General features: G+C 39.9%; 1 protein-coding gene across 1 annotated transcript in view; it reads right to left on the reverse strand.

Annotated features, from left to right (window-relative positions):
* The window catches only part of DDX24 (DEAD-box helicase 24), a 29,780-nt gene that overhangs the window by 12,198 nt on the left and 782 nt on the right, over positions 1–16,800 (reverse strand). The window contains exon 2 of the mRNA XM_015144415.3: positions 15,444–16,160. Within this exon, the coding sequence (XP_014999901.3) occupies positions 15,444–16,155 (712 nt within the window). The 5' untranslated portion in view covers positions 16,156–16,160. The remainder of the gene's footprint in view (positions 1–15,443; positions 16,161–16,800) is intronic.

Genomic DNA, 16,800 nt, shown 5'->3' on the forward strand with positions numbered 1-16,800 from the left:
CTACACAGATTTCCCCAGATGGAACCAGAAGGCACAAGTAAATTAGAAACTGAGGAAAAAAAGTATGACAGGCTAGCACTGAGGTCTTAGGTCACCAGTAATGAATTACAAATGTCCAAGAAATGAAAAAATAAAGAGATAAAGGGCAAGTTTTGGGTGTATGTGTTGTTTTTGTGAGGAGTGGGAAGCAGTAATCTACACAACACTTTCCCAAGACTTTCCTTCGGTGAGAAAGGAGGGAATAAAAGAAAAATTTCTCAAGTTTTCAGAAAACGTAAATATAAAACTTTTGTCTATGTCTGAACATTTTCAAACTGGTCTTTGAATGTACACAGAGTCCAAATCATCTGGGTGGTTAAAACAAAACAACTCAGGCTGAGAATTTAAAGAAGTTCCAAAGTGATAATGCCCTAGGCAGAAGCCAATAAATGCTTTCTCAAGGGAGAAACCATTATTATAGATCTCCAAAAATTTTCACAATTTGCAAAGGAAACAAGCAGCTCTCAGTAAAAAATTACCACACACACAAAAATAAAATACTATAAGGAAAAAAGAGAGCAAAAACACATAAAACTCTCGATAAGAAGAACAGCAGGCTTTTTATCAGAAACAACTAAAAGCCAGAAGACAGTGTAGCAATATTTTTTATTTGAATGCCTAAAGACCAAAAAAAAAAAAAAAAACCTGACAATCTGTAACTCTACACCCAGCAAAACTCTCTCTCAAAACAAAATGTGAAATAAAGACTTTAGGCATATAAAACCTGAAATAATTCACCAGCAGCAAATGTGAGCTATCAGAAATATTAGTCTTTCATGCAATTGAAAAGATAATATAAAATGAAAATCTGGATGTACCCAAAGAAATAATGAGCAACCAAAACAGTAACTACGTAGGTAAATATTTAAAAACTTCTTTTTATGGCCAGGCATGGTGGCTCATGCCTGCAATCCCAACACTTTGGAAGGTCTAGGTGGGAGGATCAAGACCAGCCTGGGCAACATAGTGAGACTCCCATCTTTAAAAAAATATTGCCAGACATGGTGGCACACTCCTGTAGTCTTCAAAACTTGGGAGGCTGAGGCAGGAGGATTGTTTGAGCACGGGAGGTTGAGGTTGCAGTGAGCCATGATCATGCCACTGCACTCTAGCATGGGTGACAGAGGGAGACACTGTCTCTAAAAACAAACAAAAACCCAAAACCCCTTATTTTTCTTATTTAAACATCTTTAAAAACAATTGTTTAAAGCAAAGATAATAAAAATGTATTCTGGAATCTCTAAAACATGAAGTATACAACAAAAAGCACAAAGGAGGAGAGAAACAAATATATTCTTGTAAGATTCTTATGTTGTATGTGAAGTAGTAAATTACTTGAAGGTAAACTATAATAAAATTAAAGATATATATTATGAACCCCAAAACAATCACTAAAAAGACATAAGAATTATAGCTAATAAGACAACAAAAAAGATAAAATGGTATCTATGCATATACATATATATATATTATAGTCTCTGTCCCTAGTTCTTGACACAGTGCTTCTAAGAGCCTTGTAACTTTCTGAGTGATAGGAGCATCTTTTGTTGAAATATTTGGTCTTAGTCCTCAGTTGCTGATATAAAACCTTGTGAGACTTTCAGCTGCCTCTCCCCAATAACCTTCAGGGAGGGAAGAAGGGACTGGAAACTGAGCTCAGTCACTAACAACCAATGATTTAATCAATCATCAATCATGCCTATGCAATGGAAACTCCAAAAAATCTCTAAACAATGGAGTTCGGAGAGATTCCTGGGTGGTCTCCTCAGAGACGATGGAAACTCCATGCCCTCTCTCCTGACTTCCAACCCCGCCCCATACCCTTCCCTAGTCATCTCATCCATCTGGCTGTTTCTCAGTTACATCTTTTATAATAAATTGTTAAATGCAAGTAAAGTGTTTCCCTGAGTTCTGTCAGGCATAGCAAAGTGTTGAACCTGAGGAAGGTGTTGTAGGAATACCCAATTTGTAGCCAAGCTGATCAGAAGTACCAGTATTTGTGATGAGCATCATTAATGGGGGCAACCTTGTGAGCTGAGCCCTTAACCTGTAAGGAATGACACTAACTCTAGGTAGATAGTGTCTGAATTGAACAGAATTCACATACACACACACACACACACAATTCAGTGCCAAAGAAGGAAACAAAGAAGAGCTGGGACTAATAGAAAAGTAACAGATTTAAACCCAACCACTGATGTGGCTCCCAGGAGGCCGGACTAGATTGCAGCTCCTGAAAGAGCAGTAAGCGGAGGCTTGCACTGTGAGTTTTAGCTCCAGATTGACTGCAAGAACAAACCAGTAATCCCAAGAAGACTCACAGACCCTCTGAAGGAAGTGGACTGCTCCTGCAGGACCCAGGAGACCCCCAAATACTGTGAGTGCCCCAAATGCGGAGAGGAGGGAGACCCTCCTCTCCCAAACGCACACCCCTACTGGAGAAGCTGAAGGTCCGTTTGCGGGAGAAGTTTCTGACTTTACCTGAACCTGAGTCAAGTTAGAGAGCTGAGCGAAATACAGGGGTAGAGGAAGCAGCAGAAAGGCCCTGGGAGCTCACTGGGTCCCCAAGCAGCCCATTCCTGCCTGGCACCACAGGGATCCATTTAGCGGGTGGCCAGAGGAGCAGGGGGTAAAACTCCACAGAAAGAAGGCATTCTGTAGCCAAACTCTGTAACAATTTGATGTAACAATCTGAAGAGGACCAGAAGCCTCCTGGCCAGAACTTGGGGGAAGGGCAGGAATCCAGACTTCACAGGCAGGGGAAGAACTAAAGCCCTTTTCTTTCACAGCTGGAAAGTGGATAGCCTTGGGCAAGTTTTCAAGCCCTCCCCCTGGAAACAGACAGGGGCTGTTGGGGAAGATATGGTGGGAGTGAGACCTGCCCTTCAGTTTGTGAGGGAGCTGGGAGCTGGGTGAGGCCTGTGACTGCCAGCTTTCCCCCACTTCCCTGACAACCTGCATGACTCACCAGAGGTAGCCATAATCCTCCTAGGTACACAACTCCAGTGACCTGGGAATCTTACCCCCATCCCCAAAACAGCCACAGCAAGACCCACCCAAGGAAAGTCTAAGCAGGTGTAGACCTGCCCCCACCTGACGGTCCTTCCCTATCCACCTTGGTGGCGGAAGACAAAGGGCATATAATCTTGGGAGTTCTAGGGCCCCACCCACCGCTGGTCCCTCTCCACACTATAGCTGATGCTTTCTGGAAAGTGCCACCTCCTGGCAGGAGGCCAACCAACACAAAAATAGAGCATTAAACTACCAAAGCTAAGGACCCTCACAGAGTACAATGCATCCTCCGCCATCTCCACTGGAGCAGGCGCTGGTATCCGTGGCTGAGATCCCCATAGCCGGTTAACATCACAGGACTCTGTGCAGACAACCCCCAGTACTAGCCCATAGCCAGGTAGGCTTGCTGGGTGGCTTGACCCAGAAGACAGACAACAATCACTGCAGTTTGGCTCACAGGAAGCCACATCCATAGGAAAAGGGGGAGAGTACTACATCAAGGGAACACCCCATGGGACAAAAGAACCTGAATAACAGCCTTCAGCCCTAGACCTTCCCTCTGAAAGAGCCTACCAAATGAGAAGGAACCAGAAAACCAACCCTGGTAATATGACAAAATGGGGCTCTTCAACACCACCCCCCACCAAAAAAAAAAAAAAAAAAAAAAAATCACACTAGTTCACCAGCAATGGATCCAAACCAAGAAGAAATCCCTGACTTACCTGAAAAAGAATTCAGGATGTTAGTTATTAAGCTAATCAGGGAGGGACCAGAGAAAGGTAAAGCCTCAATGCAAGGAAATCCAAAAAATGATACAAGAAGTGGAGGGAGAAATATTCGAGGAAATACATAAAGGCAAAACAATAAAAAGGAAATTCTGGACATATTTTTAGAAATGCGAAATGCTGTGGAAAGTCTCAGCAATAGAACTGAACAAGTAGAAGAAATTCAGAGCTCAAAGACAAGGTCTTCAAATTAACCCAATCCAAGAAAGACAAAGAAAAAAGAATAAGAAAAAATGAACAAAGGCTCTAAGAAGTCTGGGATTACGTTAAATGACCAAACCTAAGAATAATTGGTATACCTGAGGAAGAAGAGAATGCCAAAAGCTTGGAAAACATATTTGGGAGAATAATTGAGGAAAACTTCTCCAGCCTTGCTAGAGACCTAGATATCCAAATACAAGAAGCACAAAGAACACCTGGGAAATTCACTGCAAAAAGATCTTCGCCTAGGCACATTGTCATCAGGTTATACAAAGTTAAGATGAAGGAAAGAATTTTAAGAGCTGTGACACAGAAACACCAGATAACCTATAAAGGAAAACCTATTAGATTAACAGCAGACATCTCAGGAGAAACCCTACAAGCTAGAAGGGACTGGGGCCCTATCTTCAACCTCCTCAAACAAAACAATCTTCAACCAAGAATTTTGTATCCAGCAAAACTAAGCATCATATATGAAGGAAAGATACACAAAATAAACAACTGCTTTCAGATAAACAAATGCTGAGAGAATTTGCCATTTACCAAGCCACCACTATAATAAGAACTGCTAAAAGAGCTCTAAATCTTGAAACAAACCCTGGAAATATATCAAATCAGAACAACCTCTTTAAAGTATAAAATAAAAATCACACAGGACGCAGAAATACAAGTTAAAAAGTAAAAAGAAAAAACAAAACTAAAGTACACAGGCAACAAAGAGCATGATGAATGCAAGGGTACCTCACATTTCAATACTAACATTGAATGGAAATGGCCTATATGCTCCACTTAAAAGAGAAAGAACTGCAGAATGGATAAGAACTCATCAACCAACTATCTGCTGCCTTCAGAAGACTCATCTAACACATAAGGACTCACATAAACTTAAAGTAAAAGGGTGGAAAAAGGCATTTCATGCAAATGGACACCAAAAGCAAGCAGGTGTAGCTACTCTTATATTAGACGAAACAAACCGTAAAGCAACAGTGCTTAAAACAGACAAAGAGGGACATTATATAATGGCATAAGGCCTTGTCCAACAGGAAAATATCACAATCCTAAACATATATGCACCTAACACTGGAGCTCACAAATTTACAAAACAATTACTAACAAACCTAAGAAATGAGACAGACAGCAACACAATAATAGTGGGGGACTTCAATACTCCACTGACAGCACTAGATAGGTCATCAAGACAGAAAGTCAACAAAGAAACAATGGATTTAAACTACACCTTGGAACAAATGGACTTAACAGATATATACAGAACATTTCATCCAACAACCGCAGAATACACTTCTATTCAACAGTGCATGGAATTTTCTCCAAGACAGACCATATGACAGGCCATAAAACGAGCCTCAATAAATTTAAGAAAGGTGAAATGACATCAAGCACTCTCTCAGACCACAGTGGAATAAAACTGGAAATCAACTCTAAAAGGAACCTTCAAAACCATGCAAATACATGAAAATTAAATAACCTGCTCCTAAATGAGCATTGGGTCAAAAACGAAATCAAGATGGAAATTTAAAAATTCTTCAAACTGAATGACAATAACGATGCAACATATCAAAACGTCTAGGATACAGCAAAGGTGACACTAAGAGGAAAGTTCATAGACCTAAACGGCTACATCAGTAAGTCTGAAAGAGCACAAACAGGCAATCTAAGGTCACACTTCAAGGAGCTAGAGAAACAAGAACAAACCAAACCCAAACCCAATAGAAGAAAGGAAATAACCAAGATCAGAGCAGAACTAAATGAAATTGAAATAAACAAACAAACAAACAAACAAAAGATAAATGAAACAAAAAGTTGGTTCTTTGAAAAGATAAATAAAATTGATAGAACATTAGCAAGATTAACTAAGAAAGAAGAGAGAAAATCAAAATAACCTCACTAAAAAACGAAACAGGAGATATTACAACTGACACTACTGAAATTACAAAAGATCATTCGAGGCTACTATGAACACCTTCACATAAACTAGAAAACCTAGAAAAGATGGATAAATTCCTGGGAAAAAAACAACCCTCCTAGCTTAAGTCAGGAAGAATCAGATACCCTGAACATACCAATAACAACCAGCAAAACTGAAATGGTAATTAAAAAATTACCAACAAAGTCCAGCACCAGAAGGTTTTGCAGTAGAATTCTACCAGACATTCAAAGAAGAACTGTTCCCAATCCTTTTGACACTATTCTACAAGACAGAGAAAGAAGGAACCCTCCCTAATTCATTCTATGAAGCCAGCATCACCCTAGTACCAAAACCAGGAAAGGACACAACCAAAAAAGAAAACTACAGACCGATATCCCTGATGAACATAGATCCTAAAATCCTTAACAAAATACTAGCTAACCAAATTCAACAACATATCAAAAAGTTAATCACCATGATCAAGTGGGTTTCATGCCAGGGATGCGGGGATGGTTTAACATATGCAAGTCAATAAATGTGTTATACCATGTAAGCAGAGTTAAAAACCAAAATCACATGATCCCAATGGATGCAGAAAAAGCATCAGACAAAATCCAGCATCCCTTTACAATTAAAACTCTCAGCAAAATCGGCATACAAGGGACACACCTTAATGTAATAAAAGCCTTCTACGACAAACCCACAGCCAACATAATACTGAATGGGAAAAAGTTGAAAGCATTCCCTCTGAGAACTGGAACAAGACAAGGATGCCCACTCTCACCACTCCTCTTCAACACTGTCCTAGAAGTCGTAGCCAGAGCAATCAGACAAGAGAAAAAAATAAAGGGCATCCAAATCAGTAAAGAGGAAGTCAAACTGGCACTGTTTGCTGACGATATGATCGTTTACCTCGAAAATCCTAAGGACTCCTCCAGAAAGCTCCTAGAACTCATAATTCAGCAAAGTTTCCGGATACAAGATTAATGTACACAAATCAGTAGCTCTTCTATACATCAACAGCAACCAAATGGAGAATCAAATCAAGAACTCGATCCCTTTTAAAATAGTTGCCAAAAAAAAAAAAAAAAGCTTAGGAATGTAACAAAGGAATCAAAAGACCTCCACAAGGAAAACTACAAAACACTATTGAAGGAAATCATAGATGACAGAAATGAATGGAAACACATCCCATGCTCATGGATGGGTAAAATCAATATTGTGAAAATGACTCTATTGCCAAAAGCAATCTACAAATTCAATGCAATACCATCAAAATACCACCATCATTCTTCACAGAATTAGAAAAAACAATTCTAAAACTCATATGGAACTAAAAAAGAGCTTGCATAGCCAAAACAAGACTAAGCAAAAAGAACAAATCTGGAAGCATCACACTACCTGATTTCAAACTATACTATAAGGCCACAGTCACCAAAACAGAGTGATACTGGTATAAAAATAGGCACAAAGACCAATAGAACAGAATAGAGAACCCAAAAGTAAACCCAAATACTTATAGCCAACTGATCTTCGACAAAGCAAACAAAAACATAAAGTGGGGAAAAGACACCTTTTTCAACAAATGGTGCTGGGATAACTAGTTAGCCACCTATAGGAGAATGAAACTGGATCCTCATCTCTCACCTTATACAAAAATCCACTCAAGATGGATTAAGGACTTAAACCTAAGACCTGAAACTATATAAATTCCAGAAAATAACACTGGACAAACCCTTCTGGACATTGGCTTAGGCAAGGATTTCCTGACCAAGAACCCAAATGCAAATGCAATAAAAACAAAGATAAATATCTGGGACCTAATTAAACTAAAGAGCTTTTGTACAGCAAAAGGAACAGTCAGCAAACTAAACAGACAACCCACAGAGTGCAAGAAAATCTTCACAATCTATACATCTGACAAAGGACTAATATCCATAATCTACAGCAAACTCAAACAAATCAGTAAGAAAAAAACAATCCCATCAAAAAGTGGGCTAAGGACATAAATAGACAATTCTCAAAAGAAGATATACAAATGGCCAGCAAACACATGAAAAAATGCTCAACATCACTAATGATCAGGGAAATGCAAAGCAAAACCACAATGCGATACCACCTTACTCTTGCAAGAATGGCCATAATCAAAAAATCAAAAAACAGTAGATGTTGGCAGCCAGGCACGGTGGCTCACGCCTATAATCCCAGCACTTCGGGAGGTTGAGGTGGGCAGATCACCTGAGGTCAGGAGTTCGAGACCAGCCTGGCCAATAGATGAAACCCCATCTCTACTAAAAATACAAAAATTAGTCGGGCATGGTGACAGGCACCTGTAATCCCAGCTACTAAGGAGGCTGAAGCGGGGGAATCGCTTGAACCCGGGAGGTGGAGGTGGCAGTGAGCCAAGATCGTGCCACTGCACTCCAGCCTGGGCAACACAGTGAGCCTTTGACTCGAATGAATGAATGAATGAATGAATGCCGGGCGCAGTGGCTCATGCCTGTAATCCCAGCACTTTGGGAGGCTGAGACGGGCAGATAACATGAGGTCGGGAGTTTGAGACCAGCCTGACCAACATGGAGAAACCACGTCTCTACTAAAAATACAAAATTAGCCGGGCATGGTGGCGCACGCCTGTAATCTCAGCTACTTGGGAGGCTGAGGCAGAAGAACTGCTTGAACCCAGGAGGCAGAGGTTGCAGTGAGCCGAGATTGCATCACTGCACTCCAGCCTGGGCAACAAGAGCGAAACTCTGACTCAAAAACAAAAACAAAAACAAAAAAACAGATGTTGGCATGGATGTGGTGAACAAGGAACACTTTTCACCACTTGGTGGGAAAGTAAACTAGTATAGCCATTATGGAAAGCCGTGTGGAGATTCCTTAAAGAATTAAAAGGAGAGCTACCATTTGATCCAGCAATCCCACTACTGGGTATCTACCCAGAGGAAAAGGAGTCATTATACGAAAAAGATACTTGCACACATATGTTTATAACAGCACAATTCACAATTGCAAAATCGTGGAACCAACCCAAATGCCCATCAATCAACGAGTAGATAAAGAAACTGTGGTATATTTAGGACAGAATACTACGCAGCCATAAAAAGGAATGGATTAACAGCATTTGCAGTGACCTGGATGAGACTGGAGACTATTATTCTAAGCAAGATAACTCAGGAATGGAAAAACCAAACATCCTAGTTATCACTGATATGCAGGACTAAGTTATGAGGACACAAAAGCATAAGAATGATACAACAGACTCCAGGTACTTGGGGGGAAGAATGAAAGGGGAGTGAGGGATGAAAGACTACAAATATGGTGCAGTGTATATTGCTCGGGTGGTAACTGCACCAAAATCTCACAAATCACCACTAAACTGGCACGGTGGCTCATGTCTGTAATCCTAACACTTTGGGAGGCCGAGGCAGGCAGATCACTTGAGTTCAGGAGTTCAAGACCAGCCTGGCCAACATGGTGTATTTTTAGTCTCTACTAAAAATACAAAAATTAGCCTGGCATGGTGGCACATGCCTGTAGTTCAGCTACTTGGGAGACTGAGGAAGGAAGACGGCTTGATCCCGGAAGATGGAGGTTGCGGTGATCCGAGATCGCACTGCTGCACTCCAGCCAGGGTGACAGAGCAAGACTCCGTCTCAAAAAAACAAACAAACAAAAAACTTGCTCATGTAACCAAATACCACCTGTACCCCCAATAACTTATGGAAAAATAAATTTTAAAAATAAACATCTAAACACAGAAAAGGAAAATTTTAAAAAACAGAAATGTGAAAAAAATAAATCAGGTATGCTATCAGTCAAAAAATAAATACGTAAACCCAGCCATTACAAATAATCATTAAACATAAATAATTTCAATAACTTGATAATTTTTTTTTTTTTTTTGAGATCCTGTCACCAAGGATGGAGTACAGTGGCACGATCTCGGTTCGCTGCAACCTCCACTCCCTGGGTTCAAGCAATTCTTGTGACTCAGCCCCCCAAGTATCTGGGACTACAGGCACGTGCCACCACGCCCGCCTATTTTTTTGTATTTTAAGTAGAGACAGTTTCGCCATGTTGGCCAGGCTGGTCTCGAACTCCTGGCCTCAAGTGATCCATCTGCCTTGGCCTCCCAAAATGCTGGTATTACAGATGTGAGTGACCATGCCTGGCTTCAATAATTCAACTGAAAGACAGAAACTGTCTGATTAAACAGCAAGACGCATTTATATGCTGCCTATAAGAAATTCACATTAAATATAAAGATATAAATAAGGGAAAGTAATACTATGGAAAAACACACACCATGCTAACATTAATCAATAAAGCTGGACTGGCTGCATCAATATCAAAGTACATTTTAGAACAAAAAATATTACCAAAGAGAAAGAGGGCCATTTCATAATGATAAGAAGCCAATTCATTTAGAGGATATAACAACAATCTAATGTTTTAATCCATAAAACATTTATTCACATAAACTGATCATCAGAATACATGAAACAAAAACTAGAAGAACTGCAAGTAGAAAATTGTCACTCAAGAAAAAAATAAAGAGGCCAGGCGTAGTGGCTCATACCTGTAATCCCAGCACTTTGGGAGGCCGAGGCAGGCGGATCACGAGGTCAAGTAATCCAGACCATCCTGGCTAACACAGTGACACTCCGACACTCCGTCTCTACTAAAAATACAAAAAATTAGCCAGGCATGGTGGCGGGCGCCTGTAGTCCCAGCTACTTGGGAGGCTGGGGCAAGAGAATGGCGTGAAACTGGGAGGCAGAGCCTGCAATGAGCCATGACTGCGCCACTGCACTCCAGCCTGGGCAACAGAGCAAGACTCCATCTCAAACAAAAAAAAAAAAAGAAAAAGAAAAAAAAATAACTAACACAAATATCTCTAATCTATTAAACAAAGTAAATTTGTAGTCAAAAATCTTCCTACAAAGACAAGTGCTGGCCCAGATGTATCCTACCAAACATTTAAGTTGGGGATAAAATGTCAATCCTATACAAATTATTTCAGAAAACTGAACAGAATACTTCAGAAATCATTCTGAAGCTATATTACTGATTCCAACACCAAAAACATTACAAGAAAACTACAAATATCCCATGAACCTAAATTCAAAAATTCTCAACAAAATTTTAGCAAATCAAATCCAACAATATATAAATACATTGGTATATTGTGACCAAGTTCAGTTTATCCCAGGAATGTCAGTCTAATTTCGTATTTGAAAATGTCATTCATCATACTGACAGACTAAAAATGAAAAGCCACATATTTCAATATATGCAGTAAAAAACCATTTGAAAAATATCCAACATCCATCCCTGATAAAACCTTTCAGCAAATGAGAAATCAAAGAGACCTTCCTCAACGTGATAAAAACCATCTACAAAAAACCTGCAGCTAAGATCAGACTTATTGGTGAAAGACTAAATGTCTTCCCCAAAAGATCAAAAACAAAGCAATAATGCTCACTTTACCACTACAATTCAAAATTCTGCTAAAGGTGTTAGCCACTGCAATACAACAAGAAAAATAAAAGGCATCTAAGACAGGATAATGATCATCTTTGCAGAAAATACTGTGGAATCCTCAGAAAACTACTTGGTGGTACTAAGTTGCAGGACACAAGATCAATATACAAAAATCCATCATATTTTTACTTATTAGCAACAAACAACTGGAAATAAAAAATTTTAAATTACCATTTACAATAGAATCAAAAATACAAAATGCTTAAGGATAAATCTAACATAAGATGTGAAAAATCTATATACTGAAAATTATAAAACATTGCTAAGAAAAGTTAAAGACCTAAAGAAATGGAGAGATACCATATTCATAGACTGGAACATTCAATATTGTTAAGATGTCATCTATCCTCAATTTGCTCTGTAATCAACAGAATCCCAATCCAAGTATCAGCTTCCTTTTTTTGTAGAAATTGATTAAACGGATTCTAAAATCCATATGGGAGGGCAAACTGTTGTAGGGAGGGCCTACAACAGTCGAAATAACTTTTAAAAAGAACAAAGAAGACTTATACTACCTTTAAGACTTATTATAAAGCTAGTATAACCAAGAGAGTAAGAAACTGACATAAAGACTAGACAAGCAGATCAACGGAAAACAAAGACTCCAGAGGAAGACCCATACCTATATGGTCACAGACTTTCAACAAAGACGCAAAGTCAACTCAGTGGAGAAAGAATAGTTTTTCAACTAATGGTGCTGAAATAATTAGACAGCCATATGCGGAAAAACCCACAAACTTTGATCCATACTTCTCACTCTAAATAAAAGTTAACTCAATAATGACTGGAGACCAAAACATAAAACCTAAGTCTATTAACACTTCTAGAACAAAACACAGGAGAAATCTTTGTGATCTTGAGTTAGGCAAAGAGTTCTTAGATAAAATACCAAAGGCACCAAAATCATAAATTCATAAAAGACAAGGCTAATTTGGATTTCATAAAAATAAAACCTTCTGTTCTTTGAAAAACACTGTTAAGAGAATGAAAAGGTGAGCCACAAACTGGGAGAAAAATTTGCAAATCTCACATTTGATAAAGGACATGTATCTAGAATACACAATGAACCCCAAAACTCTACAACAGAACATCCCAATTTTAAAATGGGTAAAATAATTGAATAGACAAATAAGCATATGCTAAAATGCTCAACATTGCTAGTCACTAGGGAAATGCAAATTCAAATGACAAGGAAATAATACTAAAATTTTAAAAGTCTAAAATAAAATTAAAGACCGAGTATAGGGCCGGGCGTGGCGGCTCACGCCTGTAATCTCAGCACTTTAGGAGGCTGAGGTGGGCGGATCACAAGGTGAGGAGTTCACCACCAGCCTGGCCAACATGGTGAAACCTCATCTCTACAAAAACTATGAAAAAAAATTAGCCAGGCATGGTGGCGGGCACAGCTACTCGGGAGGCGGAGGTTGCACTGAGCCGAGATTGCACCACTGCACTCCAGCCCGGGTGACAGAGTGAGACTCCATCTCCAAAAAAAAAACCAAAAAAAAAAAGGGGGAGAGAGAAGAGTGAGAGAGAGTGAGAGTGAGTGAGTGTGTGTGTGTGTGAAAGAAAAAAATGCAAATTACTTTATAGTGATAGAAAGCCTAAGAAAGCCTATCAGTGGTTGCCTGAGGAGGAACAAGAACTGAAGGAGGTAGGGATTACAAAAAAAACCAGGGCATCTTTTGGGGGGTAATGGATATACAGTTGACTCTTGAACACAAATTTGAATGTGGGGGTCCACTTATACACATAATTTCTTCCACCTCAGCCACCCCTGAGACAGCAAGACCAACCCCTCCTCTTTCTACTCCGCCTACTCACAGTAAAGATGAAGATGAACACATTTATGATGATCCACTTCCATTTAATGAATAGCAAACACATTTTCTGTTCCTTACGATTTTAGTAACAGTTTTTCTCTAGTTTATGTTACTGTAAAAATAAAGTATATAATACAAAATATATGCTAATAGACTGCTTATGCTTTCTGTAAGGCATCCAGCCAAAAATAGGCTATTTTAAGTTTGGGGGGAGTTCAAAATCATACATGGATTTTTGACTGCATGGGGCACCGGTGCCCCTAATCCCCACATTGTTTAAGGTTCTATTCGTTATTGCATGGGCAATGGTCTGTTCACAGCCCCAAATGGATGACTTATCCAGGTCGTTTTGATTTCTGGACTTGTAGATTCACAACCTGACAGGAACTGTGGTATAAATCCAAATGTCAATCTCTGGCCACAATGGCTCAAATAAACCTTGTTTCTGCCTTCCAGGGACTTATTTCCAGGACTCTGCTGCACATATCAAAGCAGTGTAGCAGAATGCTTAACAACACACAGAACTAGCCTGGAATCCAGACACTACCATTTCAGTCGTGTAATTTTAGGGAAGCTGTCTATGCTCTGTGAGGTTGAGTTTTCTCATCTGTAACATGGGAATAATGGTACTTACCTCAGGGTGGTCGTGACAACCGACCTCATCAACATAAAGCACTTAACACAGTGCATGACACATCTTAAATGCTCAGTAAATGTTCTAAGTTGTAATCTCCATTCCCCTTTCCTTTGGGTTCCTCACTCTTCCACCTATATGACTGTCACAGAACCTCATCAAGAGTTTCCTGACCACTGTTCCAGAAACCCAAAGCACAACGTGTCTATTGAACACTTAAAATGTAGTTACTCTAACCTGACATGTGCTGCAAGTTTAGTAATTTATTACTAAAAATTAATTAAAATTTTAAAATTGTTTAAAAATTTAAGTAATTTATTACTTAAAAATTTAGTAAGAAAATGTAAAATATCTCACTAGTTTTTTTTAACTTTTAAAAAATGTGGCTCCTAGTAAATTTTCAATTACACATGTATTTTACACTATACAATCACCGTTCTGTAACCGTGGGTTCTGCATCTTGGGGATCGACAATATTCAGGGGGTAAAAAAAAAACTGTATCTGTACTAAACACCGTACAGACTTTTCTTGTCATTATTCCCTAAACAATACGGTGTAACAATTTACATAAGATCTACATTGTATGAGGTATTATAAGTAATTTAGAGATGATTTAAAATATACAGGAGGATGTGCATAGCTTATATGCAAGCACTACACCATTTTATATCAGACTTGAGCATCCCTGGATTTTGGTATCCAAGGGAGGTCCTGGAACCAATCCTCCATGGATATCAAGAGATGACTATATGTATTTCTAACGGACACTGCTGGTCTAAACAGACCAATAGTTCCAGGCAGTACTAGTTCCTCCCCCAAGTCAGTAGTCTAGTTATCCAGCAAAGCCAACCTGTCGTTGCTTCCAAAAGTCTTGCAGGAACCTCACACAGCCTAGTCCTAACAGTCACGTCATAGCTGAATCTGTTTACAAAATCCACCCAATGACTATCCATCATACTCAAATCCTTCCAATGACAAGAAATTCATCAACTCCCAAAGCAGCAACCCTTTTCACCTTTGCACAACTCCTGAGAATTAGACAGTTCTTCCTTATACTTATGAAGATCGACCTCTCCAGAGGGCTGATCTTAGCCTTACCTTACCCCTATGAGTCATTCAGAAAAGGCTCAAGAACAGGAGAAACTACCATTTGCAGACCACTTCCAATGTACAGTGTAAGCTTTAGCTTACTGTAGCATTTAACTCTCACAGCAATGCAAGAGGTAGAAACTGTTATCTCCATTTGGTTGATAATGGGGTCTACAGAGCTGAGAGAGATAAAAGTGATGGCTAGGGTACCATTCAGGAAAAGCATATTTCAAACCAGAGGGGGCTGACTTCTAAACACCTTTATTCAGCGTTGCTTTTGTGGTTATGTTCTCAACATTCTTCTCTCTCCCAATTATCTGGCTTATTAGTAGCTATGGGCTCAATCCAGAAGCAATCCTGCCTTGGCCGGAGTTGCCCTTACCTGTCTCAGCAGCCCCAAGGATGTCCAGTCTGTCACGGATGGCAGGTGCCAAGGTCAGGGCTTGGATCGGTGTGGGTGCAGAGAAGCCTAGAAAGCTGAGTGCTCGGAGAACCGGCCTGGGAACAAACAGGTCCTTCCAAGCTGACACATCTGCCTTCTGATCATGAACTTCAGGAATCCATGTCTTCACTTTTTTGGGCACCTTAACAGCAGTGCTCTGAGAAGGCTCCAAACCTTTTTTCCCTTTATTTTTCTTCTTTTTTGGAGCAGTTTGGACCAGGTTTTCTGATGTCTTCTCTCCAGCCTCCGGATCATCACAAACCATGCCATCTCCCTGGGCCTCCAGCTCAGAATCTTTGACTTCAACCTCTTTCTGGGTACTAGTTCCTTCAGTTGCTACATTTTTACTTTTCTTCAACTTCATCTTTTTCTTTGGTGAGCTAGACTCTCCCTCCTCCTCTTCTTCTGAAACAGCTTGTGCCTTTCTCTTGGGTGCCTCCTTTGAGAAGAGACTCGAGGGATTCTTGGCAGGAGAGACCAACTGGTAATCTGTCAATTCCTCAAAGCATACCAAATCATCCATCTGTCCATCTGCAAACATATTTGGGTCAATCTTCACTTCCTTCCATTTTCCCACAACTTTGATTCCCTTTGTCTGAAATTTGCCATAGTTTGATGCCTTTGGCCTTGATTTTGTGTCCTTCAACTTCATGGTTGCTGAAAAGGAGATACATGTTCTATTAGGTTGGTGTCTGAGAAGCAGAGGGTTCTGATGCAACAAATATTTTCTAAGCAACTAGGCCCTACAAAGAACTGAGGATACAAAGACGGCTATCACACAGTTGCTCCTACCTAGAGAAGAACAAAGAAGGAAATACCACAGAACAGACAGCTTTGCCCGAAACACAGGGTACACATGTGATGGAACAAAGACGTATGAGCTAGACCTGGTTTGAATTCCAAATTCAACACTTACTGCGTGTGTGACCTTGGATAGTGCCACCCACTCCTCTCTGAACTTCAGTGCTCTCATCTATAAAAAGGGGGAAGAGTACCTAACAATATCTAAGTTGTATATTTTGTGTAAATAAAGGAAATTATGTAAAGCACGGAGGATGAAGCCTGCCACACATAAGCCGTTCTGAAGGCAGAGTAAGAATCTGAGGGGTTTTTCTTGTGGGGGCAGGAGGGGTGAGCTTTATTAAAAGCGTATTGCGCTTGCTTCCTTCTCAAGCCTTGCCTGAGAGAGCAAATGCCTGCTCTACCATCCCTTCCTTTGCCAAGCGTCTTAAAACCCATCCAGCTTTTTCATCATATTTTAAGTGGCTTAAAGGCCATTTAGGCCCAACTCGTTTGG

Source organism: Macaca mulatta, chromosome 7, assembly GCF_049350105.2.
Source record: "Macaca mulatta isolate MMU2019108-1 chromosome 7, T2T-MMU8v2.0, whole genome shotgun sequence".
Lineage (NCBI taxonomy): Eukaryota > Metazoa > Chordata > Mammalia > Primates > Cercopithecidae > Macaca > Macaca mulatta.